Source organism: Eurosta solidaginis, chromosome 4, assembly GCF_040869045.1.
Source record: "Eurosta solidaginis isolate ZX-2024a chromosome 4, ASM4086904v1, whole genome shotgun sequence".
NCBI lineage: Eukaryota > Metazoa > Arthropoda > Insecta > Diptera > Tephritidae > Eurosta > Eurosta solidaginis.
Window position 1 is genome coordinate 53,644,733 of NC_090322.1, and position 27,593 is coordinate 53,672,325.

General features: G+C 39.4%; 1 protein-coding gene across 7 annotated transcripts in view; it reads left to right on the forward strand.

Moving 5' to 3' along the window:
- The window catches only part of LOC137249764 (reticulocyte-binding protein homolog 1-like), a 319,862-nt gene that overhangs the window by 218,238 nt on the left and 74,031 nt on the right, over nt 1–27,593 (forward strand). For 3 of the 7 annotated variants that reach the window (XM_067781634.1, XM_067781638.1, XM_067781636.1), the window contains one exon: nt 2,902–3,906. The exons of 3 other annotated variants lie outside the window; for them this stretch is intronic. In XM_067781634.1, the coding sequence (XP_067637735.1) occupies nt 2,902–3,888 (987 nt within the window). In that variant the 3' untranslated portion in view covers nt 3,889–3,906. Of the gene's footprint in view, nt 1–1,841; nt 1,869–2,901; nt 3,907–27,593 lie in introns of those variants that run through there. One more of the 7 variants, XM_067781642.1, reaches the window with a different exon arrangement.

Sequence of the window (27,593 nt, forward strand, 5' to 3'; positions counted from 1 at the left end):
AAATATCAACATCAGTATTCGAGGTACGAATTGGGGTTATATATGCATGCAAATAAAGAGCTTCTCTTCCAATTTGCATCGTGCGGACTTAAATTTTTCCCATATGTTCTACGGCGACTTCGAACGGCATCTGCAAGGTAGATGAGTTTTTACTGCGAAGCTTTTCATTGCAGAAACACACAACTTGTTTCTAAATTTTTTATGTGGCTTTACCCGGAACTTGAACCCAGAATCTTTGGTGTGCTCGGCGGAGCACGCTACCACCACACACCGGCGGAGGCGGTGGAAACCAAATCCTTTCCTCAATAAAGTTAGCCCCGAAAGTGAAACCGAAATTGAATCTGAGTTCATGGACAAACAAAACAGAAAACAGAAACCTTTCCAATTCATGTGTGTTGCGTGCTAAATTAAATGCATTTACTAATAAAATAACTTTAAGCGATGTGAAACTTATTTTTTATAAAAAATATAATTCAAACCAAGAATCCTTAATCAATAAAAAGATGAAAACAAAAACTATAATTAATAAACTGTAAAGCACATAGAAATGTCAAGGAGTAATTGATAGTATACAAAAGCCAGCATTATAAGTGTCTTTGCATAGATGGCGGAAAACTGTTAAAAATATTGTTGGTAAAGCGAAATAGAAATAGCAATTTATCACTCCATCAAACCCCGTTGGTTTAAAGCGTGCTGACGATTTAGCAATCCCCGAAACAGATTCATCTGTGCAGCTATGGCAGGTGTCTGAACATTTTTTCTTCCATTCCAAATCTGAAAATAATTTTTAAACTATGGAAAAATAAAAAATAAAATACAATAATTGTCACAAATTATTATATCAAGACCCCTAGTATCAATATGTCGATAAAATCAAAAACAATCATTGGTGCGTTTACGTAAGGCACGAACATATACGATTTTCCCCCCTAACCGAAATAAGTGCGTTGTGACAATGTAAAACATGTATGCAAACGTCAAAGCGAAATGTCACATAGAACAAAAATTGGAATTCGATTTAGCTTTTTACGCAGTAAATTCAATTTCGGTTGCTCTCATATAGTTTGTATTTGCATGAGACATTTTTGGCAGAAAACTGTCGCAATGTTATTAGGTTAGTCTGTGAGTTTGTATGGTTTTTTTGTCTTTCAAACTGTAGCACGATGGAACCCGAAAGCTTTAAAAACCATAAAAATTGACGTTGCCCCACAAAGTGGCCTGTTTATTTTCATAAAGGAGTACGTACGTTAATTTTTCTTGTTTTTCTTTGTTTTTTCCATTTTGCTTAAAATAATGAGTATTTACTCCCTTACAAAAAATCTAACGGTCATGTTGTCATGCAATGTCAATTCTTATAGTTTTTCTTTTAAACTATAGCGCGATGGTTCCCACAAGCTTTAAAAACAAAAAAACTCGAAAACTTGATACACAGTTAACTATTTATATTTATGTATATATGTAACTTTTTTAATTCCCAGTCAGCATTTTTTGAAAATTTTGATCAAAAAATATTTAAATATCATACCCCAAGATGATTAAAAACGTTCAAATTTAAAAGCATCTTCTGTTCGAAAATTAACGTATCGTCGGGAGAAAAATGTACCATAAATGGGATTATTATTGAATAATCATTTATGATTCCTATTTCGAAACGCTTTTTATTCATATTTGATATCATTGTAAAATTGAGCTTTAATAGTTTTAGAGTAATATTTGACTACTTTTCACTTTCATTTTCTGATCATATTCGTGAATATATTTCAATCGGTTTGATTGAGATTTTTGAATAATTTTTTAATGCTATTATAATGCATTTATTCTTCATATCTCATTCAAAATAGGATACTACATAATAATCTTATTTCATCAGGGGAAGAAAGCATGCGAAAGTGAGCTATTCAAACCACAGCTAACTCGCAAACAAACTTGACCGATATACACCTGCGACTACAACATCCAACATCAATTATCGTCTGCATCTTAAAATACGGATACGATACGGGATGTTGAAGCCGGATCCAGGTATGTCAAGATAGTTTCACTTACCTGGGGTTCAAATAGCTCACAACCTATGTATTGTCCAATCATTATGTATTTTCTTTGAAGCTGAAGGGGAGAAATGGTTGGGGAAATCTTCGTTCATTATTTAGTCAGAAAGAGTAATCAAATTGTATTGATATGTAGGGAAATTCAAAATTGAATCACCTAAATGCTGAGTGGGTTTTTTGTTTTTCAAATACAGAAAAAAACTACAAGAATCATTCAAATCTTTTTTTTTTTTTTTGTACGTTAGAAGTTAGCGATCTTAATATTTATTGAAGAAAATCTAAAGGGAAAAGTAAATTTTTGACTCTGTATCTTTGCAATCCGTCCATATTTCGGTCATTCCTTTTGTACAAGTCATTGTGGATAAAACAAGTGTGATATCTTATCCGTCAACTTCTTGACAGGATGTTCAATATGGCTACCTTTTAGCGTTTTGACAGGATGTTCAATGGCGACGCATAGGGCCGGTTATCTTCAGCGGGTGATAGGAAGAGATACAGAATGAGACCACGATAGTCAATTAAAAATCAGGTGATCGGCGCTATTTGTTACTTTGATGGATGCAGAAGTTATCACACCTGTCTTATCCACAATGGTACAGGTGATTTACCCTACAATGACAACATTTTCACCAACCTTGGTGAATTTTGAAGATATCAATTTTTTGGAGTGGGAATACTTGACGCTTATGTTTACTTAGTTGTAGAATTTTTTCTACGTTTTCTTTGGTTTCTAAATAGCGAGAATACACCTATAGAATCTTTGATTTTCCTTTAACTGCATACATAAAAATTTTTAACACACGTAATAATCTTTATTTTGATATTTTTTTGTGACACTTCTACTTTCTAACAGGCGCTTGCAGGTTTAAGAACTAAACCAAGTATAAGAGAAAACAGCTGTTTGACTGATAAACAATTTATACACCTAGCTAAAGCGTACAAAAATCATGCATGCCTTTGGAACACAAACGAAATGGAGTACAGGTTTAGCAATAAACGTCGGGAAGCAATGGATGAACTACTTAAAGAATTCAATCGAATATCACGACTGAATTTAAGACTAGATGATTTAAAAAGAGAAATTTTAAAACTGAAAATGATTTGTATAAATGAAAAGAAACTAAGAATAAGGAGTAAACATCTAAGGATACCACTTCAGTCAGAATTTCAATATTACAAACATATTGAGTATTTAGTGAGTCATGTTTCACCGTATGACTGTCCCGTATGCAACAAAATTGTAAAAGGCTCAAGCCAGTTTCAAATCCATTTAGCATCCCACGATGGTTCCTACCCTTTTAAGTGTCATGTCTGTGGGCATGGCTTCAAGAAAACAAATAACTTAACGGTACATTTACGTCGTCACGTCCAAGATTACCTTTACAAGTGTGAGATATGTAGTAAGCCCTATCCAACGACAACCGATTTGAAAATCCATATGCGTAACCATACCGGCGAAAAACCATATGTTTGTGATATTTGTGGTAAAAATTTCAAGCTAAATTTCGAATTTAAAGAACATCTTAAACGTCATGGGAAGCGGCCCCAACACAAATGTGAACTTTGCCAACTAGCCTTCTATAACAGGTCATTGTTAGGGGAGCACATGAAAACTCATCAAGACACACGTGATCAGATATGCGGTGTATGTCATAAAGGGTTTAAAACAAGGAGAACACTACTCACACATATACGTGGTCAACATTTGGAAAAAAAATTTGATTGCGAAATGTGTGAAAAAAGTTTTGCGCAATCTACTGGTCTTAAAGTGCATATGAGAATACATGGTGTAACTATGGAATACAATGGTGCAGAACAAGATGACTTTGTTTTTAAATAAATTATTCAGTGTTTTTAATTGTACCAACTTTTATATATTAGGGCAGTTCAGAGTTTTGTGCATTCTATTTTGTTGTTGCTTTGCTATTTAATGTTGAAACAAGTAAGGAAGGTTAAGTTCGGGTGTAACCGGACATTACATACTCAGCTGAGAGCTTGGGAGACAAAATAAGGGGAAATCACCATGTAAGAAAATGAACCTAGGGTAACCCTGAAATGTGTTCGTATGGCACGGGTATCAAATAAAAGGTATTATAGAGTATTTTAAAAGGGAGTGGGCCATAGTTCTATATGTGGACGCCTTTTCGAGATATCACCAGGGGTGACTCCATAATGTATTTGTACGATATGAGTATCAAATGAAAGGTGTTAATGAGGGTTTTAAAAGGGAGTGGCACTTAGTTGTATATGTGAAGACGTTTTCGATATATTAACCAAAATGTGGACCAGGGTGACCCAGAATATCATCTGTCGGGTACACTGAAAGAAATGGTGCTAGTAAAATCAACAAATCGGTTCTGTTGTTCTTGACTTAACGGAGATTCGGGGAAATTTATCGAATTATGGTTACTTCGACCGAGTTCTTTGTCAAACGAACAAATTAGTTCAGTCATTTCAACAGAAGAGAAATTCTCACTTTTAAGTTAACAAAATTCTGTAAAATTGACAGATTCCTAATCAATCTAACTGATTTTTCTGTTAACACAACTGATCTCACTGGTCATTTCAACAGCTATCAACAGTCAATACATGAGCAAATTTAAAAGAGAATTTTACGCTCACTGCGCTCTCTACTTTGTACTTATGACGATGGTGCCACTTGTTTAAAAAAAAATACCAAAATAAGAAAACCACCAAATCGAAAAAACACTCAAAATAGGAAAACAACAAAAAACTAGTTTTTCAGTTATCAATACAAAACGAGAAACCCTTTTTTGAATTTACTGTGCAAAAAATTATGAGATACCGGGACACCTATTTATCGGGTGCAATTTTGCAACTTCTCCTCCAAGCGAAATGCAAAATTACGCCCTCTTGTTGCAAAAGTTTTGTTTGAACGAACAGGATTTTTCCAAAGTTAGTAACATTTTGTTCAAGTTTTTACGAATTTTCACTCACGCGAACGAGTTTATAAGATAATAAAAAACATCCTTTTTTAATGTTGATGTTTCCGGCAATATAAAAGTTTGAGTTGTTTTGGAATCGTTTCAACTTAAAGTGTTACGAAAATTAAACGTGCCGAATTACATGTAAAGTTACTCCAGTGGTGAATTAACTTCTAGCGATTTCATTCTTTACTTTTCTATAACTTACAAGACCTCTACTTAAAATCTTATGTCAAACATTTATACTACAAGTTCGAAACAATCAAGTGTGGCAACTACATGCGAGAGAAGCAATTGAGAATGAGCTGAGCTGCAACTGAAAGAATTGAGAATCAGTTTTGTAACTACCTTGTTCATTTCTATTTGCTAAGCGAAGTTCAAAACTATAAATTAAATAAATTATAAAATATAAAATTTGGTGAAAGTGCGTTTAATAAAACAAAATAATAAAGTGTATAATGTTTAATGTGTGCAAGCATATTTGATGTAAGCCCAATTGACGGTCGGGTTAGTAAGTGCCACCGTGGTGTGATGGTAGCGTGCTCCGCCTGCCACACCGTATACCCTGGGTTCGCACCCCGGGCAAAGCAACATCAAAATTTTAGAAATAAGGTTTTTCAATTAGAACAAAATTTCTCGAAGCGGGGTCGCCCCTCGGCAGTGTTTGGCAAGCGCCCCGAGTGTATTTCTGCCATGAAAAGCTCTCAGTGAAAACTCATCTGCCTTGCAGATGCCGTTCGGAGTCGGCATAAAACATGTAGGTCCAGTCCGGCCAATTTATAAGGAAAATCAAGAGGAGCACGACGCAAATTGGAAGAGAAGCTCGGCCTTAGATCTCTTCGGAGGTTATCGCGCCTTACATTTATTTATTTATGTAAATGGCAACATAGGTACTTTCGTACAAAGCTGTCGCAACAACTTTTTTTTGTTCATTTGACTACTAAAACGGTCAATTACGAATCAACGATTTGTGCGCAATTGATTCAACATCTTGTTGTGATGGATAAAAATTAACAGAAATTTCGGTTGAATTGACCCGAAATTCGGTTGATTTTACCAGTCTTTTTCTTTCAGTGTACCTCTAATTTATTTATATATGTAATGCCATGAACAGTATTCGTGCCATGATGCCAAGGGCTTTTGATTTCGCCCAGCAGAACTTTTTTTAATTTCTTCTACTTAATATGGTAGGTGTCACACCCACTTTACAAGGTTTTTCTAAAGTTATATTTTGCGTCAAAAAACCAATCCAATCACCATGTGGATCCCTTTTTTCGTATTTGGTATAGAATTATAGCATTTTTTTTCATTTTTCGAAATTCTCGATAGCGAAAAAGTGGGCGTGGTCATAGTCGGATTTCGGCCATTTTTAGTACCAAGATAAAGTGAGTTCAGATAAGTACGTGAAATAAGTTTAGTAAGGATATATCGATTTTTGCTCAAGTTATCATGTTAACGGCCGAGCGGAAGGACAGACGGTCGACTGTGTATAAAAACTGGGCGTGGCTTTAACCGATTTCGCCCATTTTCACAGAAAACAGTTATCGTCATAGAAGCTATGCCCTTACCAAATTCCACAAGGATTGGCAAATTTTTGTTCTGGTTTGGCTTTGCAATTTGCAAATTTGACACATATAATATTCGTGACTTTGGCATTGCACCGACGGCTGTCTTTTTTGATTTCGAATTCAAAACTCAATGCAGGCATATTGTATTAGCAATATAGGAGTGTTAAGTATATATACTTACGGTCATAAAAAAAGCTGAACACAATGTGTTCCCTGTTACATCGTTTCTACGGTCATTACACCTACATATATAACGAAACTTTTTAGTTATTTATCGACAATTCCTTAACTCATTAAGTGGTATCTTAAGGCGAGAAAGCTAGAAAGTTCCTAGCAGTTTGCGTAAAATCAAAAATGTTTCATAAAAGTAATAGTTTTATCCTTGCAGAAGGAGATTAATATAATAGTTTACGAAGGACAAATCACGCAAAATATGGAAATAGTAGGCGGAGTACATTATAATAAATTATTCTTAAGAAGATTATGGACGAAATATATTAAATAGGTGACTTTATCGTCTCATTTTCGAAGTGGACGACCACGAAAGGCCAATGTAGGCGTTGACAGGAATATCGTCATCATGACTCTTCTGAATACATTTAAAACTGCTCCAGAAACTTCCGCGGAATTGAAGAATAATAGAGACATGACAACTACAATAGCAACGGCACTGTTTCTCTTGAGAAAAACGAATTTGATGGCCCATGGCTAACAAAACCCACTTTCCACCACAAAAAAGCGATCCCGCACGGTAACTGGTATTATAAAAACATAAATTGGAGAGGGAACGATTGGCTATGATTCATATTCTCTTGCATAATAAGTTTTAACCAGTTAAGGTTTACGATGCGTAGTAACCCAACAATCAGGAAGATTTAGTCAAAACTGCGTTAAGGCAACAGTGAAGGATTCTCCTTATATAATGGTGTGGAACCCATTAAAAACCGTGAAAGTCGCTTAGATTTTGTTAATGGGGAGTTAAACTAACTCCGCCGCCGACATTGACAGCATTCAAGACGGCATCTCACCAAGAATTCGGGGCTAATCGAGCACAGTAATCTGAACGCAGCTGCGAATCCATATTTTGGTATTTTTGGGGCTAACCACGAATTACAAAACTGAATGAATTTATTTATTTTAAGGATTTTTGTACTAAGAAGCTGGTTTTTTTCTACCTTAAGTGTTTAAATTTTCTGGAACAATTTTAAATGTATTCAGAAGAGCTATCTGACGATATTCCTATTAACGCGTTCAGTGGCCTTTCGTGGTCGTCCACTTTGATAACGTGTGCATAAGGTCCCCTATTCAATATATTTCGACAAGAATCTCCTTAGGGATAATTCATTATAATGTTTTCCGCCGACGCTTTCCATATTTTGATTTGTTCTTTTTAGACAATTATATTATTTTTGTCTTCAAGGATAAAGTAATATAAGTAATAATATGAAATATATAGTTCATTTTACGAAAACTGCTAATTTTCTCGCCTTAAAATACCACATAATGGGTTAATGAAATATCGATATTAACCACAATAACTAAAAAGTTTCGTTACGCAGCTAAAGTGACAGTAGAAACGACATAACAGGGAAAAGAGTTTCCTCTACCTTTTTTTTATTTGGAATGATCCTAAACCATTTGCACAAAATCCCGATCCCCCTATTAGTTCAAAAAATACATACATATGTAAATACAAGGTGCGAAGGATGTGCGTCGTGCTCCTCTAGTTTTTTCTTACAAACTGGCGGGATGGGACCTACTTGTTTTTATGCCGACTCCGAACTGCTTCTGCAAGGCAGGTGAGTTTTTACTGAGAGCTTTTCATGGCAGAAATACACTCGGAGTGTTAGCCAAACCCCTGCCGAGGACCACTTAGAAAAAATTGCTTCTAATTGAAAAAACTTTTTTCCAAATATTTGATGTTGCTTTTGACCTTCGCACCACGGCGGCCGAAATATTAGTTTACATCACTCTATACACATGTGTCGCACGTCCTTTATTGACCTGTTCAAAGTAAATTCCACTGCGCATTGCCAAGCGAAGTCTCAAAAAATCCGCACGGGCAGAACATAACGTGGTGAAAAGAAAGTCAACATTTTTCCTATCCTATCAGCTTTCTTTCAGGGTGATTCCGTGTATAACCTGCCCCTTATACCAATCGTTTTAAACTTATTAATCTTCTCATCCGAGCCAGTTGACGAGCAATGCTTGGAATAATTTTCATCATTCCATATTGGCCACCTAGACATTTTAAACGGAGTTTGTGTCAAAATTTTAACGCTCACTCTAGCACATTTGATATCCCAGACACGGTTGCCACACCATATTTGGGACCAAAATTCGTCGAAAAAAGGACCAAATCTCGAAAAAAACACCAAATTTTATTTTTATTTTATTGGTCTACAAAGAATTTGACAATTTACTAGTGTCGTATAAATTTAGGATGGTTGCATGGTTTCCTATATAAAGTTTTAATAAACATGAGACACTTGGCATTAATTCAAACTACACAAACAAGAATTATGTGTACCTTTAGGTGTTACATTTTCAAATTTCTAGGATAACTCTATATCTTTCGCCAACCAAAAGTTAAGAACCTAGTTTTGCTTGATTACAATGTGATAAAATGTATAACTTAGGTTTTAGCAGGAAACTGTTCAAAAATTTGCGTTGTGGCAAATTCAGTAAATCGTAAATCAAACTACCCAATTATTTTAATGCTATTTTTATAGATACTGTAGGCAACAATATTTACTTGCTTCTTCAACAACCTTATGCGTTTGTAATTTGAATGAAATATATTATTTGTAACGAGATACTGTAGTTAATACAACCCTGAGTCAATGTAAAATACATTGTGAATTCATACATGTGAACAATCTTTCTATTCTTCCATTTTCATACCTACCTGTCAAGTAATGCTGACAGGGAGAACGGCTGTCGCGAATGGCCAGAGAATGGAAGAAAGGTTTGTTTTTTGCTCGCGGTTATTAAATTGGAAGTGCATTGAATTGCTCATTTGTTTTTCAAATCAGCTTTTCTTTTAAATGTGTATACAGAAAATCAGACTACATGTTAATATTTATTTCTAAAATCTAGTTAATAGATCAAATGTGAGCAGCCAGTTAAGCACACATGTTAAAATATGTAAATAATGCAAAATGCCAGTCGTCTACAAAAATGTTTTAAAACCTCTATTGGAAAATGATTTAAGTAATCGAACAGCGATTGAACAGGTGATCAAGGCTGTTTACTATTGTGAACGTTTTTGTCAAACATTCGCCACTTGTATGAATTCACAATGGTAAAATATGTATATAATGAATATGGAAAAAATACAACCTTGAATAATGAAAAAAGGAAAGAAGAAGAGACTTCCGGTTAATTATTAAAAACTACCAGACGTGTTTCATTTAATCGTAAAATATAATATATTGCCATTCTATAAAGGAGGCAAGAATTAGTACATTTATAACTCAGCTATGGGGTTTACCCAAGCAAAATTTCGTCTACAAGAGAAAATCTTGCACAACTTTTAATGGATGTAGGTATTGAATTCTCGCCGACAACTACGCTTTCGCAACTCAAACGAATGGCAGCGGATATAATTGGTGATACAGATGACCGAAATATTTCCGATGACACTATTGCTTCCGCTACCGCCGTAACCGATGCTGCCGCCACTGATACTGCTGTTACTGCCTATAATACACTTATTACCGATGATGCTGATACTGCTTTCTCTACTGATTCCCTGTCATTGCCAATACTGCTGTTGCTGCCGAAACTGCCGCCATTGCCGATGCAACCATTACTGCCGATATTGCTGCCGCTGCCAAAACTGCCGCTGTTGCCTCTAGAAATTTGAGACAGAGCAATCGATTAGTCACCAACATCGACGATGAAGTTGCAGCTTTACAGAAGCGGTTGGATATATTAAAACTCACGAAACAAATTGAGCAGCTAGAGTGTAGGGAAACTAAAAGCCAACGACGCCTAGAATTCGGAGACATAGAGCACGCCATACCCAAATTTAGTGGCGATGATGTGTCGCTAACTGTTGGTCATTTCCTTCGGGATTTTGAGGAAATTATGGAGTCGACAGGCGCTGATGACCTATTTAAGCTTCTTGCACTCCGCCGCTCGTTGACGGGAACGGCAAAAGTTTTTTTAACAACGACTGCAGCCTTAAATTACCGTGAACTTAAGAGTGCTTTGAAGGTCGAGTTCGACATTCCGATTACGCGCCAAGAAATTTACAAAATGTTGGCGCAGCGTCGTTGGCGTAAAAAAGAAGAATCTTTGCATTGCTATGTGCTGACAATGCAGGCTATAGCTAAACGTGCAAATATAAGTGAAATGGAAGTCATTGACTTCATTATCGACGGGATTGGTAGTTTAGTCCAAAATACACATCTTTTGCTGACAGCACGAACAATGGACGAGTTGAAGGCACTGATCAGTCGATTCTAAAATAAATATTTTAGCACCAATATGGTTTTGCCGCATTGAAAGTCATACTAAGCAAGGTGAGCAGAAAGAAAAACAAAAGTGCTATAATTGCTCGAGGGATGGGCATATTAAGCCGAATTGCCCATATCCACTAAGGCCAAATGCAGCATGTTTTCCCTGCTGGAAAGTGTGGCATGACCATCGCTCCTGCCCGAACCCGGAAAGGTTTTGAATCCTAGGGATGTTGCTGCTGTATACATGGAAGAAGACGCTGATGCTGACGTGGTTGGGGCTTTTAATTATGTGAGTATAGTATTTAAGACTAGTGAAACTGTTCTTCATAAAAAATTGTTTTCTCTTTTTGATACGGGTAGTCCGGCTAGTTTTATCAGGAGGTCACTGGTTCCGAATAATGTATTACAGAGATATTTTGTTCGACCTATGCAAAGGTATAAGGGAGTTGGTGGAAGACATTGAAATATTATTCATTATAAAAGTATGTATTAAAACAAACAAACATTATTTTTCTATTCTCAACCATATCGCGGAAGATATTATTGATAAATCGCTGGAATACAGCAGGAGCGTTATTCAACCCGAACGGCATTTTTAAATATTCAAATTGTCCGTTAGGAGTCGCAAACGAAGTCAAAGGAATGGATTCGGAAGCCATCTTCACTTGATGAAATCCACTCTTCAGATCCAAAACCCAGAATAACTATTTATTTTGCAAATATTCTATAAAAAAAAAAATAAATGTAAAGCGCGATAACCTCCGAGGAGATCTAAGGCCGAGCTTCTCTTCTCTTCCAATTTGCGTCGTGCTCCTCTTGATTTTCCCTACAAATTGGCCGGACGGGACCTACATATTTTATGCCGACTCCGAACGGCATCTGCAAGGCAGATGAGTTTTCACTGAGAGCTTTTCATGGCAGAAATACACCCGGAGCGCTTGCCAAACACTGCTGAGGGGCGACCCCGCTTAAAAAAATTTTCTTCTAATTGAAAAACCTTATTTCTAAAATGTTGATGTTGCTTGCCCGGGGTGCGAACACAGGGCATACGGTGTGGTAGGCGGAGCACGCTACCATCACACCACGGTGGCCGCCAAATATTCTATACAATCATCAATTAACTGTAACGGGTAGTTATCTCTAATGGTTAATTTATTTAAGGCCCTATAGTCGTCGCACATACGAATTTTCCCACTATTCTTCTTAACTAGCACCACTGCTGAAGCATATGGAGAATCTCTAGGTCTAATTATACCCTCCCTGCTAAATTCATCAATGATAGATTGCACCTGATTGCGCTCTGAGTAAGATAGTCGACGAGGAGTACAGTAGAAAGGAACGTCAGTTGTTAGACGTATTATCATCTGAAATTCAAATGGTTCAGGTTGTATATCAGAATTGAGGTACTCATTATTAATAAGTACTTTCAAATCATTTCTGTTTGTTTTTGCCAGACTGTGGCATATATCAATATTATCCTCTTCAGACGAAATGTCTATACAAAGAATATCAGGCACATCAATTCCACAACCCAGGCGTAGTCACCCGTCACTTACCCCCAGAGTGGCGGCGTCTCCCCTTATCCACTTCAGAATTCTGCAGTTAAACTGTAATGGACTAACTAGGAAGATTACGGAGATAGTCGATTTTATGAAGCGGCACAACATCCGCATTGCTGCGATTCAAGAGACTAAACTCACAGCAAGATCTGCATTGCAGACCTGCTCTGGGTATAATGTCCACAGGAAAGACCGCGAGAGCGGAAATGGAGGCGGCCTCGCGTTTATCATACACCACTCTGTGCAATATTATATATTTGATCCTGGCATCGACCGCAGGGACAATGCCTTAGAACGTCAAGGCCTATCTGTCCGGTCAAGCGATGCAAACCTAGATATCATCAACATCTACATCCCTCCTGCCACCTGTTGACCCAGTGGATACCGCCCTAATATCAGAGCCTTACTCACTGGCAACAATCGCATTATCTTAGGCGATTTCAATGCCCATCACGATCTATGGCACTCAAACTTGCGGGCGGACAGTAGGGGTGAGATGTTGGCGGATCAAATAGAAGAAACGACGTTCTGCACAATAAACGGAGACGCGCCCACGTATGGTAGGAAGCTGTCACAGTTCGTCAGATATCTCAATCGTGAGCGCAGAACTCGTAAACTGCGTCAACTGGCAGCCGATGGTGACATTGGCATCCGACCACCTGCCTATACTTATTTCGCTCGAGCGTACCGCCGACTTCATCGTCACCGAAAAACGCACTTTCATAAACTTCAAAAAAGGAAAGTGGGAAGAATATAAATCTTTTACAGACAACCTCTTTGCTGCCCTCCCTATCCCGACTGATGCCCGCCAAGGGGAGCGTGCCTTCCGTAAGGTCGTTGAATCCGCCTCGGCACGTTTCATTCCCGCCGGGAGACTTCCCGAAATCCGGCCCACTTCCCGGCGGAGGCCGCAAACTTAGCGAGAGAACTTGACCTTATAAGACAGCTTGATCCAGGCGACCCCCAAATAAGGGATATAAACCAACGCATCAGATTGCTTGTGGACGAACACAAGCGGGCGAAATGGGAGGAGCACCTAAGAGGTTGTAACCTCTACCGGTGTGGGTAAACTATGGTCCACCGTAAAGTCCCTATCGAATCGGACTAAGCACAAAGACAAAGTTTCCATCGCCTATGGCGACAAAGTGCTGTCGGATGCGAAAAAATGCGTGAGCGCTTTCTGCCGACAATATATAACGCATTCTACGGTCGACAAAGATAGACGGAGAGCCAATAGACACGCACATAAACACAAATTCAGCGCGTCACCAATCACCATCACCGCTAAAGAGGTTGAGGACGCCATTGGTCGTGCTAAACCATCCAAAGCAGTGGGCCCAGACGGCATAGCCATGCCGATGCTTAAAAGCCTAGGGAAAGAGGGTTTCAAATATTTAGCGCATGTCTTCAACCTGTCTCTTTCCACCTTTGTCATACCCGATAAATGGAAAATGGCCAAGGTGGTCCCGCTACTAAAGCCTGGGAAACCAGCTAACATAGGAGAGTCGTATCGTCCGATATCTCTCCTCTCGCCAGTAGCAAAGACGCTTGAAGCCATTTTGCTCCCTTATTTCCAAGCAAATTTGCAGCTAGCCTCTCATCAGCATGGCTTCAGAAAACTCCATAGCACTACCACCGCGCTAAATGCCATTAGCACCCAGATAAATTGTGGTTTAAATCAATACCCCCACCATAGAACAGTACTCGTAGCGCTAGACCTATCAAAAGCTTTTGATACGGTCAACCATGGCTCGTTACTGCAAGACCTGGAAGAGTCTACCCTTCCCCCATGTCTTAAAAGGTGGACCGCAAATTATCTGGGTGGTCGGCAGGCATCGGTGCAATTTAGAAACGAAAAATCAAAACCAAGGAGAATTAAACAAGGGGTGCCACAGGGTGGTGTCCTATCCCCACTTTTGTTTAATTTCTACATATCTAAGCTACCTTCACCACCGGAAGGAGTCACAATCGTTTCCTACGCCGATGACTGCACAATAATGGCCACAGGCCCAGGCCCAAAGATCGATGAGCTATGCAATAAAATAAACGGCTACCTCCCTGATCTCTCCAGTTTTTTCGCCTCGCGAAACCTGGCATTATCACCGACTAAATCTTCCGCGACCTTATTTACAACATGGACGTCCCAAATGTCGACCATTTTGAACATCCACGTCGATGGCGCTACGCTACCGACTGTCCTACACCCCAAAATCTTAGGTGTGACGTTTGATCAGGATCTACATTTTGGTGAGCACGAAGCCGCAATTGTTCCGAGAATTCAGTGCCGTAACAAAATCCTCAAATCCCTCGCTGGCAGTACCTGGCGAAAAGATAAAGAAACGCTCATGACTACATACAAAGCAATTAGCCAGCCGATTACGTGCTACGCGTCACCCATATGGTCGCCAAGCCTAAAAATTACCCACTGGAAGAAGCTACAGGCCTGCCAAAATACTGCTCTCAGAATTTCCACGGGCTGTCTTCTTATGTCCCCAGAACACCATCTGCATAATGAGGCGAGAATACTCCCCATCAGGGAGAGAAATGAGATGCTGACCAAACACTTCCTGTTGAATACCCAGAAACCTGAGCATCCCAACAGACATCTGTTTGATGAACCAGCACCGCCTAGGGGCTTAAGGAGTCATCTCCGTAAGCATTTTGAGAAAATACGGCACCTGAGAACCCAGCCGTATGAAGCGAAAAACACAAGCAGGTCCTTGGTGAACTCCATAAACAGGCGTCAGACCTTTATGCCGGGAATTGCCCGGTGAATCCAGTACTTAAAGAAAAGTATCCAAAACTCGCGGAAGAGGAAACGCGTGTCACTCTTGCTCAACTTCGTTCTGGATACTGTAACAGGTTAAACTCTTACCTATCCAGAATCAACCCCGACATACAAAATGTATGCCCCGCTTACAATGTGTCCCCACATGACACCAACCATCTTTTTAATTGTAATGTGGAACCAACGCCTCTAACACCCCTTTCCTTATGGTCCACCCCTGTTGAAACTGCAAGTTTCCTTGGACTCCCGTTAGAGGATATTGATGACAATTTGTGATCGGTCGCGGCTGTTAGGTGGGGCAAAGCAGTGGCAGGGCCATTAGATGCCGCCCTGAATTAAGCATCCACAGCCTAGTACGGGGTTGCTTCGAGGGAATACCTACCCAAGATAGGGAGGCAACTATACGACGTGGGATACACACTCAGGAAGGCAAAGAGGTAAATTATTTGTAAATTTAAGGTGATTGTCACATTAAGACTGAGCCCAGTAAGGTCTTAATTAAGGTATACTGGAATCAACGACTCGGATATGTTTGTTAAGGGCTGGCGAATGTGGCATTCGGAAATCTCAGTACACGGCTTGACACACCGTCGAAATGACTTTCCGGTTAATGTCCCATTCGTCTCCGTCCCGTTAAAACCTTGGCAGGCCTTGGGGTACGTTCAAAGTCCGTCATCATTAAGTTGGTGGTGCAGGTTCGGTTGAGATCCTCCCGATTAATACTGATCTGGCTCTGAACGCAGTCTTCATGAGGGACTGCGTCAACCTTCACGTGGCCTCCCTGCCTTCGCATAGACAACCACGGGATCTATATAGGTAACTGCACACTCGGACCAAGATAGCGGCCTCAAGTGGGGACCCAATTAAATAAATGATGAGCAACAACAATACTAAAATAAAAAACCAAACACAGGAGAATGAAATGGCGTTCAATCCATTTGTAGGAAGGAAGCTAGCTCGCTCTCCAGAAGGGCGTGGCCCATCGGCGGGGGGCCTTAACATTTCGTCGCAAGTGGTAACGAAACCCAAAGGAGCGGAGGCCGAAAGCAAGCAAGGAGCGTTGTCGCCGGGTGCTACACCGAAGCTTTGCAAAAATAACTCCGACAGCAAGGCTCAAACGGGCACACCATTATTAAGTGAGCTAATTAAGCAGGCGGCCACCGTGGTGTGATGGTAGCGTGCTCCGCCTATCACACCGTATGCCCTGGGTTCAACTCCCGGGCAAAGCAACATCAAAATTTTAGAAATAAGATTTTTCAATTAGAAGAAAATTTTTCTAAGCGGGGTCGCCCCTCGGCAGTGTCTGGCAAGCGCTCCGATTGTATTTCTGCCATGAAAAGCTCTCAGTGAAAACTCATCTGCCTTGCAGATGCCGTTCGGAGTCGGCATAAAACATGTAGGTCCCGTCCGGCCAATTTGTAGGGAAAAATCAAGAGGAGCACGACGCAAATTGGAAGAGAAGCTCGGCCTTAGATCTCTTCGGAGGTTATCGCGCCTTACATTTATTTTTTTTTTTTAATTAAGCAGGCGTCAGCTGCGTTAAATCAGCAAAACCCCCCTGGAGAAAAAAAGATGACCAAGCTAGGCAAGGCGATTGAGGACTTGATGCAGTTCTTCATAGGGCGTAATAATATACACGCGGAAATCAAGCGCTTGGCCTCCGTAATAAAAGTGCTGTACATCGATTTGGCCCTAGAGGTAAAGAATTGAGAACATAAATTGCGTGCAAGCGAATGCGCCAAGGATAGAAGTCCATCACCCCCAGGAAAGCGACCGCGGAATAATTCGTACTCGACCAAGGAGAACAACGTGGTAAAACCCACTACTACACTAAAAGATGTCTTACCAGGGCACGTGGGTGGTCACAAACGACGACAAGAAACGCAAGAGAAGACGGAGCGGAAAGAGAAAACTGCAGCCCAAAAGACGGGAGAGTGGCAGTTAGCCAAAAAGAATAGCAAGAAAAAATCACTTAAGGCTAGGCCGGATGCAATCATCATTTCCAAGGCGGGGGATGCGACGTACGCCGACACATTGCGTAAAGTGAGAAGATGCGACGAATTAAAATCAATGGGTGATGACGTCAAAACGATTAGAAGAACGGCGAAAGGAGAGCTGTTACTAGAGCTGAAAAAATCGCAAGATGAGAAAACAAGCGCGTACCAAGCAGAAATTGAAGCGGTACTAAAGGACTCGGCTAAAGTTATAACAAAGTCCCAAATGGTCACGCTACAGTGCAGAGATCTCGATGAGATTACTACGCCCGAGGAGATTTGCAACGCCCTCCACCAGCAATGCAACATCAAACTTCCAGATGTGGCTGCCATAAAAAGCATACGCACAGGGTACAGTGGCACGAAGTCGGCACTTATAAGCCTTACAGCGGATGATGCCAAGGCGGTTCTTAATACGCAAAGAATCTGGGTAGGATGGGTTTCCTGCCGAATTAGAGAGCTCAAGCAAGAAAAACGCTGTTATAGGTGCTGGGGCTACGGGCATATAGCTCAGAAATGTAAGGAGACTGTAGATAGTTATAGCCTATGCAGGAAATGCGGCCAGGAAGGTCATAAGGCTGCAAAGTGCGAAAATGCACCGAAATGCGCGCTATGTGGGGGACAACATTCAGCAGGCAGTTTTAAATGCCCACAACGAGAGGGCAGCAAAATGACTGTCTCATGAGGGTATTGCAGCTCAATTTAAACCATTGCGAGGCAGCCCAAGAGCTATTATCCCAAACAGTCTATGAAGGAGGATATGACATAGTGGTACTCTCTGAACAATACAAAAATCGCCAGGAGCAGGGTTGGCTCTCAGATTCAGCAGGGAAAGCCTCAATTTAGGCACCAGGGAAATTTCTCCCACAGGAAATTATGACGCCAACGGTAGCAGGATTCACGTGGGCAAAAATCAACGGTATATACGTCTTCAGTTGCTATGCCCCTCCGAGCATGACCATCGCCGAGTTCGAAGAGATGATATACGGGATTGCCATTGAAGCACGAGGTAAACACCCGCTTTTAGTGTGTGGAGACTTCAATGCATAGTCATCTGTGTGGGGAAGTAGACGAACCAACGAAAGAGGGAGAGTTCTCCTCGAAAGCCTTACTTCTTTGAGGCTAGAACTCCTAAATGAACCAGGGATATATACCTTCGATACAGGTACCAGACGATCCATTATAGATCTCACCTTCGCTAGCAGCGAAATAGCAAGACGAGCAAAATGTTTCATAAGAAACGTCTACACACACAGCGACCATAAAGCTATTAGCGTAGAGCTGCTCGAAACTCCACGAACGGTAGCAGCAAGACATCGACAAAGTAGGAAATGGAAAGAGCACCTTTTCGACCCACAAATATTTGACATTATCTGGAAGGACGCCATAGTACGAGAATCGCATGCGGAAGACCAGTCGGTTCAAATCACTAAGTTGCTATGTATGGCATGTGATGCTGCCATGCCCAGAAGTCGCGGAAAAGCACAGCGCACTCCGGTATATTGGTGGAATGACGAAATTGCGGAAGAGCGTAGAAAATAGCGCAGAGGGCACGCTCATCACCACGATATGCAGAGCTACACAGCACCTATGTCGCACAAAGAAAGGCACTTAAAAATGCCATAAAAAAGAGCAAGAAGTTATGCTTTAGGGAACTGCTGGATAATGTCGACCTAGATCCTTGGGGATCAGCCTAGAACTGTGATGGCCAAAGATAAAGGACCGATATCACAGCAACCTACGTGCCCGATACTGATGAATATTATTGTTGAAACACTTTTCCCGGCGCAAGATTGCTGGACTTATCCAAGCGAGGATCTAGAAAGTACGGAAATTCCGCAAATTACAGAGCAAGAGGTGCTGGACGCTGCAAAAAGAGTTGCTGATAACAAATCCCCAGGACCCGACGAAGTACCAAACATAGCCCATAAAGCCGCGATTACAACTAGGGCTACATTATTTACTGATCTTTTTAATGCCTGTATGCAAGAAGGCGTGTTCCCTCGCCCGTGGAAATGACAAAGACTTGTCCTATTGCTGAAACGTGGTAAACAGCCGGACCAACCATCCTCATATAGGCCACTTTGTATGTTGGATTCCCTAGGGAAGATTTTCGAGCGTATAATTAGTGAGCGCCTACAGCTGACTCTAGAAAGACCAGGTGGCTTATCGAATAGTCAATATGGATTTCGCAAATCAAGATCCACCGTAGATGCAATACAAACAGTCGTCAATATAGCTAGAGAAGCTATCTCTGGAGGCCAAAATAAAAGGAAGTTCTGTGCACTGATTATGTTGGACATCAAGAATGCTTTTAACACTGCGAACTGGATGCAGATAATGGCAGCGCTGCAAAGCTTCGGCACTCCAGCTTACTTACGCAGAATTATAGGTAGCTATCTTAAAGACAGAGTACTTCTTTTTGACACGGATCAAGGAGCAAAAGAGTACAAAATCACAGGAGGCGTCCCACAGGGATCTGTTCTCGGTCTAACGCTTTGGAATGTAATGTATGACGGGGTGCTAAAGATAGATCTACCAGAAAACACGCAAATTGTGGGATATGCTGATGATATTGCAGTGGTAGCAGTGGCCAAGAAACTGGACCTGCTTCAAGCATTATGTAATGACGCCGTAGCAAGAATAAAGGAATGGCTGACCAATACAGGACTGGAGTTGGCTAGCCAAAAGATGGAAGTGGTATTAGTAAGCTCCAAACGGTCGGCGAACGAGTTAGTCTTAACTGTCGGGGATCATCAAATCACCTCAAAGGATTCCTTAAAATACTTAGGAGTGCACTTTGACTCTAAGTTAACTTTCAAAGAGCACTTCAGAGCGGTGGGGGAGAAAATTACCAAAGTTAATGGATCACTTATGCGAATAATGCCTAACATTGGTGGTCCGAGCGAAGCTATACGTCAGCTATTGTCCACAGTAACCAGCTCAATAATACTATACGCAGCACCAGTGTGGTATGGATCTAAACAGACCCATCAAAAATATATATTAGCAGCGTACCGACTTGCTTCTTTAAGAATAGCAAGTGCTTATCGGACGGTGTCCGACGACGCGATCCTGGTTCTAACCCGGAAAATCCCAGTGGAATTACTGGCAAGCGAAATGGCCGATCTGTATAACACTAATATCGAGCGACCATCTGAAGAAGACAAGAAAAGAGCAAGGACACAAACAATAGCTAAGTGGCAAGAACGGTGGGAGGCCTCGAGTAAAGGGTGTTGGACTTTCACACTAGTTTGGAACGTAGCTCAATGGAATGAGCGGAAGCACGGCGAACTGAACTACCATCTCACGCAGATAATGAGTGGACATGGCGGTTTCAAAGAGTATTTATGGAAGCGTAGGATAGAGGAAGATCCTCAGAGGAACCTACCACGAGAAATTTAGTTTCACATATGTGCAACAGGAAAGAATGCTGGACTGCAGTGAGCAAAATGGGGTTTATAGTAATGACACGCCTGATGGATGCTGAGAGGGAGCGCAGAGAAATGCGCATGCGAAGCAGTGGCGATTAAATGGACACTCAGAGCAAATAGCGGGAACCTGGACGCAGGGACAACAGTAGGCTCTTAAAAAATGAGAAATATGGAACGCCACCCTGAAGTAATGCGAAAGTGGTGCCGGGGTGGGCGACGGTTCCAGAACGGGGCTGTTTTTTAGGCTACGGACACACGGTTGTTGCGACGGCAGCAATTATGGTGCATTAGGCATTTTTCAGCCTCCCCGCAAAAAAACAAAAAAAGACCCCCAAGTTCCACAATATTTTCGGCAGTAGCAGACTGGCTCATTTCGGAGTAGCTAGGTTTTACCACCGTAACAAATGCATTAGAATCAGTTACCATATACCTTTCCATACAGAATTTTTCCGTAATACTATCTCTTATTTCTAATAATCTAGATTTACTATATCTTTTCACAACATTCGTCAATCTAATTTTGAATGCCCTAAGGAAGTCACGGCCCAAAATAATTGGCATAGTCATATGTTTATCAGAAATTACATTTAATTCAATAGTTTTTATTTGTGATAAATATTTAATGGTGTGTTCAATTTATACTTATTATTAAGAATTCATGAGCTTAACACCGGCTTATAATAATTGAATATTCAATTATTATGTTCTTCTAAGACAAACTGAAAAGAAAGGAAGAAACATTTACTGGCATATTGCGATGGTACCATTTCGAAAATCGCCACAAATTCATCGTCAGGCAATTTCGTAATGTTATCGAAGGTTTCACCGAGATTCGAACCGCGAATCACGCGGTGAAACTGCAGTTGCCTTAACCACTAGGCTATCCTGCTTATATTTGCCTCCCTGCTTAATTCAGTTATCTTATTTCTACACTAACAACAGAACTGAGATATTCTGCCTCTATTAATTTGTGTGTATGTAGATTTGTTTTTGTAAAGATTCTTTTTTTTTTTTGTCGTTGCGAATGAGAAGCTTTGTAAACTCGGGCTCAGTTTTACATATTTATGACAAATCTACATATACACAAATTAATAGAGGCAGAATCTCTCAGTTGTGTTGTTAGTGTAGAAATAAGATAAACTGAATTAAGCAGGGAGACAAATACAAACAGGATAGCCTAGTGGTTAAGACAACTGCAGTTTCACCGTGTGATTCGCGGTTCCAATCTCGGTGAAACCTTTGATAACATTACGAAATTCCCTGACGATGAATTTGTGGCGATTTTCGAAATGGTACTATCGCAATATGCCTTCCTTTCTTCTCAGTTTCTCTTAGAAAAACATGATAGGGGGACTCATTAAAGCATATAACTTTATAAGGTGTAAAATTATATCCATTTACACACGGTGTTATATGAACGCACCTAGTAATGTTCTTAATAAACTTAATTGTCGATCAGCTGTATTATTGCCAAAAAAATATTTGATTTTTATACAAATTAAAAAATGCCAAGACTAAGTGAAAAATCAAAACTAAAATATCTTTACTAAGAAATTCTTGTAAATGACTTGCTGATGTCGGAGATTTCTGATGAAAGGTACGGCAATTATGTTTGCCAGGTTGCTTTCCTTTGAGTTTACCGCGTATACACCATGAAATGTACGCGTAAATTTATACAAATTGTGTAAATGATTTTTCATACAAAATTTGAGAGTTCGTTTACACACTAGATAAATTTATACGTTTACACACTTTATACGGCATTTATAAGGTTAAATGAGTCCCCTTAATAATTGGATATTCAATTATTATAAGCCGGTGTTAAGCTCATGAATTCTTAATAATAAGTAGAAAAATAATTATTTATATGGATCAGATAACACAAGTTTACAAATTCAGGTCAACTTTTGGATCTGAGCAGATAAGAGTGATTCTTAACTATATTTGATATGCTGAATTCCAATCTGCATTCAGTTTTTCAAGATTCATTCTATTTTCCGAGATCTCGCATGATAGCACCATTGTGCTGTTATAGCAGCTTTTAAATCGTGGCACTGCTTGATAAGTAAGTAAAAATGGCAGAATGTTCATAAAAGTATGAACATATAACAACGCCGCTCTGAAATAAGTAAATTTATACAGTCCACTAGAATTTAAGATAATATTGTCATACATACACACTTACAAAACAAACAGGATAAGGTACCTAAACCTATCACACATACACACACATATGTACACACATACAGTCCACTTGAGGAAAGATAAGTATAAACAACCCTCATACAAAACAGATGGTTTCTTAATATTCAAGCAATGCCCTTGAACAAACAAACAATAGAATCAATAGAACAATAGAAGCAAACAATAGAATAAACTAAGAAGACATTAAAATTAGTCCTTTGTCTAACATTAGATACACAAACGCACTTACAAGTATAGTTACGTTTAGGAACATAGTTTTAAGATTTAGTATATAAGCAAATGTAAAATAGTTTAAGACTCAGAATTAAAATATATTCTAAACCATCAACACCATTATATAAAAATAAAAATGCAGAGACAGTGTTGCAAAGTTGATCCAAAGTGTTTTTTTTTTACGTTTGTGGTGGTTACATGATTAAAAAAAGTGGCAAAATAATAACAAATGCGCTCAAAGATGCGTATCTGCACTACTTTGGTTTCAGCGTAGCAGACACTCGTAAGTGATGGAGACCGAAATTTATTTGTAACGCATGCAAAACAAAGCTGTATAAGTGGTCATCGGGAGAACGTGAGTACTTTTCAATGCCAGCGCTCTGGAGAGAACCTAAAAACCATAAAGATGATTGCTACTTTTGTTTGATGAAAGTTACGGGTATAAATGCAAAAAAATTAGCAAAATATAATTATCCTGATGTATCATCAGTATCCAAGCTAGTTCCACGTACTGCGAATGATCCGTTGCCAGTTTATCGAAGTATAAGTGCAAACGTCCTGGAAACTTTAACTCCATCACCCCCGAGCAGTGAAAGCGACTTTGTCATGGAAGGGCCACATATAATTTTGCAAGATGAACTAAGCGACTTGATTCGTGATTTGAATTTGTCCAAACAAAAAGCAGAGTTGCTAGGATCACGGCTGCATCAATGGAAAAATCTAGACTCTCGAACAAAAGTTACTGTATACAGAAACAGAAATGAGGCACTTCGACCGTTCTTCAAAAAAGAAGACAACATAAGTTTCTGTAACGCAATTAATGGTTTATTTAATGAAATGAATGCACCCTACGATCAAAACGAATGGCGTTTATTCATTGATGGTTCCAAATACAGCCTAAAAGCTGCTCTTCTCCACAACGGGAATAACAAACCATCTATTCCGATTGCTCATGCAGTACAAACGAAGGAATACTACGAAACAATGCGGAAGATCCTGTGCTTCATCAAATACAATGATCATAAATGGAAAATATGTGGTGATCTAAAGGTATAAACATTAATTCCAATTAAATCGAAAACACTTATTTTTTATATTATTTCAACAGGTTATTGGCATCTTAACTGGGATGCAATCTGGATTCACCAAATTTTGTTGTTTCTTATGCTTGTGGGATAGCCGCGCAACTGAACATCATTATGTGAGGAAAGAATGGCAAAGTCGTACTCAATATGAGCCTGGACAGCAAAACGTCTCCGCTGAACCACTTGTAAATCCACAAGACATTTTCCTGCCACCTCTTCACATTAAACTTGGTCTTATAAAGAACTTCGTCAAAGCATTAAACCGTGAAGGACCGGCTTTTCAGTACTTAGTCAAGTTGTTTCCTAAATTGTCATATGCAAAAATCAAAGAAGGAATATTTGTCGGACCTGATATTAGAAAACTAATGGCTGATAAAGAATTTACAAAATGTTTAACGCCCGATGAAGCAGCCGCGTGGGCATCTTTTCAAAATATCGTTCACCACTTGGTAATCACAAATCCCCTAATTTTGAGGAAATTATTGGCGATATGTTGGAAAATTATCGCAAGATTGGAGCTCGGATGTCTCTAAAGATGCATTTTCTGCATTCTCATCCCGATTTTTTTCCCAAAAACTTGGGTGATACGAGCGACGAACAGGGAGAGCGGTTACGCCAAGATCTAGCCAACATTGAAAGACGATACCAAGGATTTTGGGATGAAGGCATGATGAGCGACTATTGTTGGACTCTAATACGCGAAACAGATACTAAACAATACAAAAGGCAAAGTTCCACCAATCTTCATTTCTGATTTGTTACTTTTAAGTTAATAAAATGAATATTATTTGACAAAAATCTTAAAAAATGAATTTATTGACTATATTAAAAACTAGAATCAATCTTAAAAAACGGAATGTATACTTGTGTAATTGTAGCTACCGAAGAGTTCGAGGAGCACAGGGATTTATTAAGAGCAGTATTACAACGGCTCACTTTACGTGGGTTAAAAATTAGTCTAGATAAATTTAAATTTGGATATGATGAATTTGATTATTTAAGATATAATATTACTCGGGTCGGAATATTACCGAACAACTCTCATATCAAAAGTATACAAAATTTCCCAGTACCCACTAACCCAAAGCAATTGCAATCGTGTATAGGTTTATTTTCGTATTTCCGCCGGTTTGTGCAGTCATTTTCCCAAATAGCCAAACCTTACAGATTTGAATTTGACGAAAAATGCCATGACGCATTTAATGAATTGAAAACTAGATTAATAAAGAGTCCAGTTTTAGCTATATATAACCCAGAGAGGGAAACAGAGCTGCATTGTGATGCAAGTAGCATAGGTTTCGGGGCCGTATTGTTACAGCGCCAGAATGATAATAAACTTCACCCTATTTTTTATTTTTCTAAGACTGCTTCGAGCGCTGAGTCGAAGTATCATAGTTTCGAGCTAGAAACATTAGCCATTATATATGCATTGGGAAGATTTAGAACTTATTTAGAGGGAATACCTTTCACGAGAGTAACTGACTGTAATTCATTGACGTAAACCCTAGAGAGAAGGCAACTTAATTCTAGATTATCTAGATGGGCCCTAGAGCTTGAAAATAACAATTATAAAATACAACATAAGCGAGGAACCCTGAATGGGTCACGTAGACGCTCTAAGTAGAATGCAAATAGCTTTAATTATAAACACGAATGACGTTGAATTCCAAATACAAGCCGCACAAGAATGTGATAATGACATTAGATCAATCCGAGATAGGTTAGAAAATAATTCCGTTTATGGTTACGACTTAGTGGATGAACTTGTGTATAGAAATAATAGAGATGGAAAGAAACCCCTTTAGGTTCCTTACGAAATGGAAGATAATGTTATTCGGACAGTACGTGAGAAAATGGGTCATTTATCCGTTGACAAAACACTTAGTAAAGTAAAGCTGTATTACTGTTTTCCAAACATGAGATTGAAAGTGGAAAAGTTCATTAAAAACTGTTTGAAGTGCATAATGTATGCTACGCCTCCACAAGCTAGAGAAAGGATGTTCTATCCTATTCCTAAAACCCCTCTGCCGTTTGGCACTATACACATAGATCACTTTGGTCCACTGCCGTCAATTAGGTCAAAGCGAAAGTATATTTTAGTGGTCGTTGAAGCATTTACAAAATTCGTTATGCTTTACCCGACCAATTCCACGAGCACCCGCGAATTCACAGCTGCTTTGGATAAGTACTTCAGTTATTATAGCCGACCGAGGCGAAGTGTAAGCGATCGGGGAACTTGTTTTACCCCTTTGTAATTCGGTGTTTTTTTGTCAAAACGAAATATAGTACATGTTAAAGTGGCAGTGGCCTCACCTCAAGCGAATGGACAAGTAGAGTGAGTAAATAGAATATTAAAAACAATGTTAGGTAAATTAACTAATGAAATAAACCATGAAGATTGGGTTCAGAAGTTACACGAAGTGGAATATGCCAAAAATAATTCAGTTCACATCACTTGCCGAGAAACTCCTAGTAGACTATTATTTGGTGTTGAACAACGTGGTGTGATAGTGGACGAGTTTACTGAATTTTTCCAAGATCGAGTGTGTCCAGATGAGGGGCGAAATCTAGTTCAGATAAGGAAAAATGCATCTGAGGCTATATATATAGACGAGAATACGAAACCAAGCGGGTTTCTAATAGCGGTTATGGGGCTAGAAAGTATAAAATAGGGGAATATGTGGTTATAAGGAACGTAGACACTATTGTTGGAAGTAATAAGAAGTTTATACCTATAGAGGACCGTATGTAATACATAAAAGCTTGGGCAACGACAGGTATGTCATTCGTGATATCAATGGGTGCCAGATTACTCAATTGCCATATTTTTTTAATTTATTTGGTTTAAAGTAGACACAGACACAATGCGGTCGACTAGTAAGATATATAAAACATAAAATTAATGTTACAATTAAAAATAATTGAATTCAACCATACATATGAAAGAAAGTACAAAATATCAGGCCAGACGTGACAGTATTGAATTATGCAACTCGGAAAATGAACATTCAATACTGATGCAGTTATACAAGTTGTTGTATTGCGAACACCAGCTTCGCAGTGGATTATTTTTGGCAAAATTTTGCCGGCAAAGTGGTAAATAAAAAGGCACAAAGTGCCTAGACGTTCTACCAGGAACAGCAAAATTTAGTCGAGTAACAAGAACAGATGAGTCGATCTCGCCCATAATGAGCTTGTGAATGAACATTACCCCGATTTTCTAAAGTCGGCAGATTTATAAGGAGAAGCCTATTTCTATAGGTGGCAAATGCACACTAGGATCCCAGT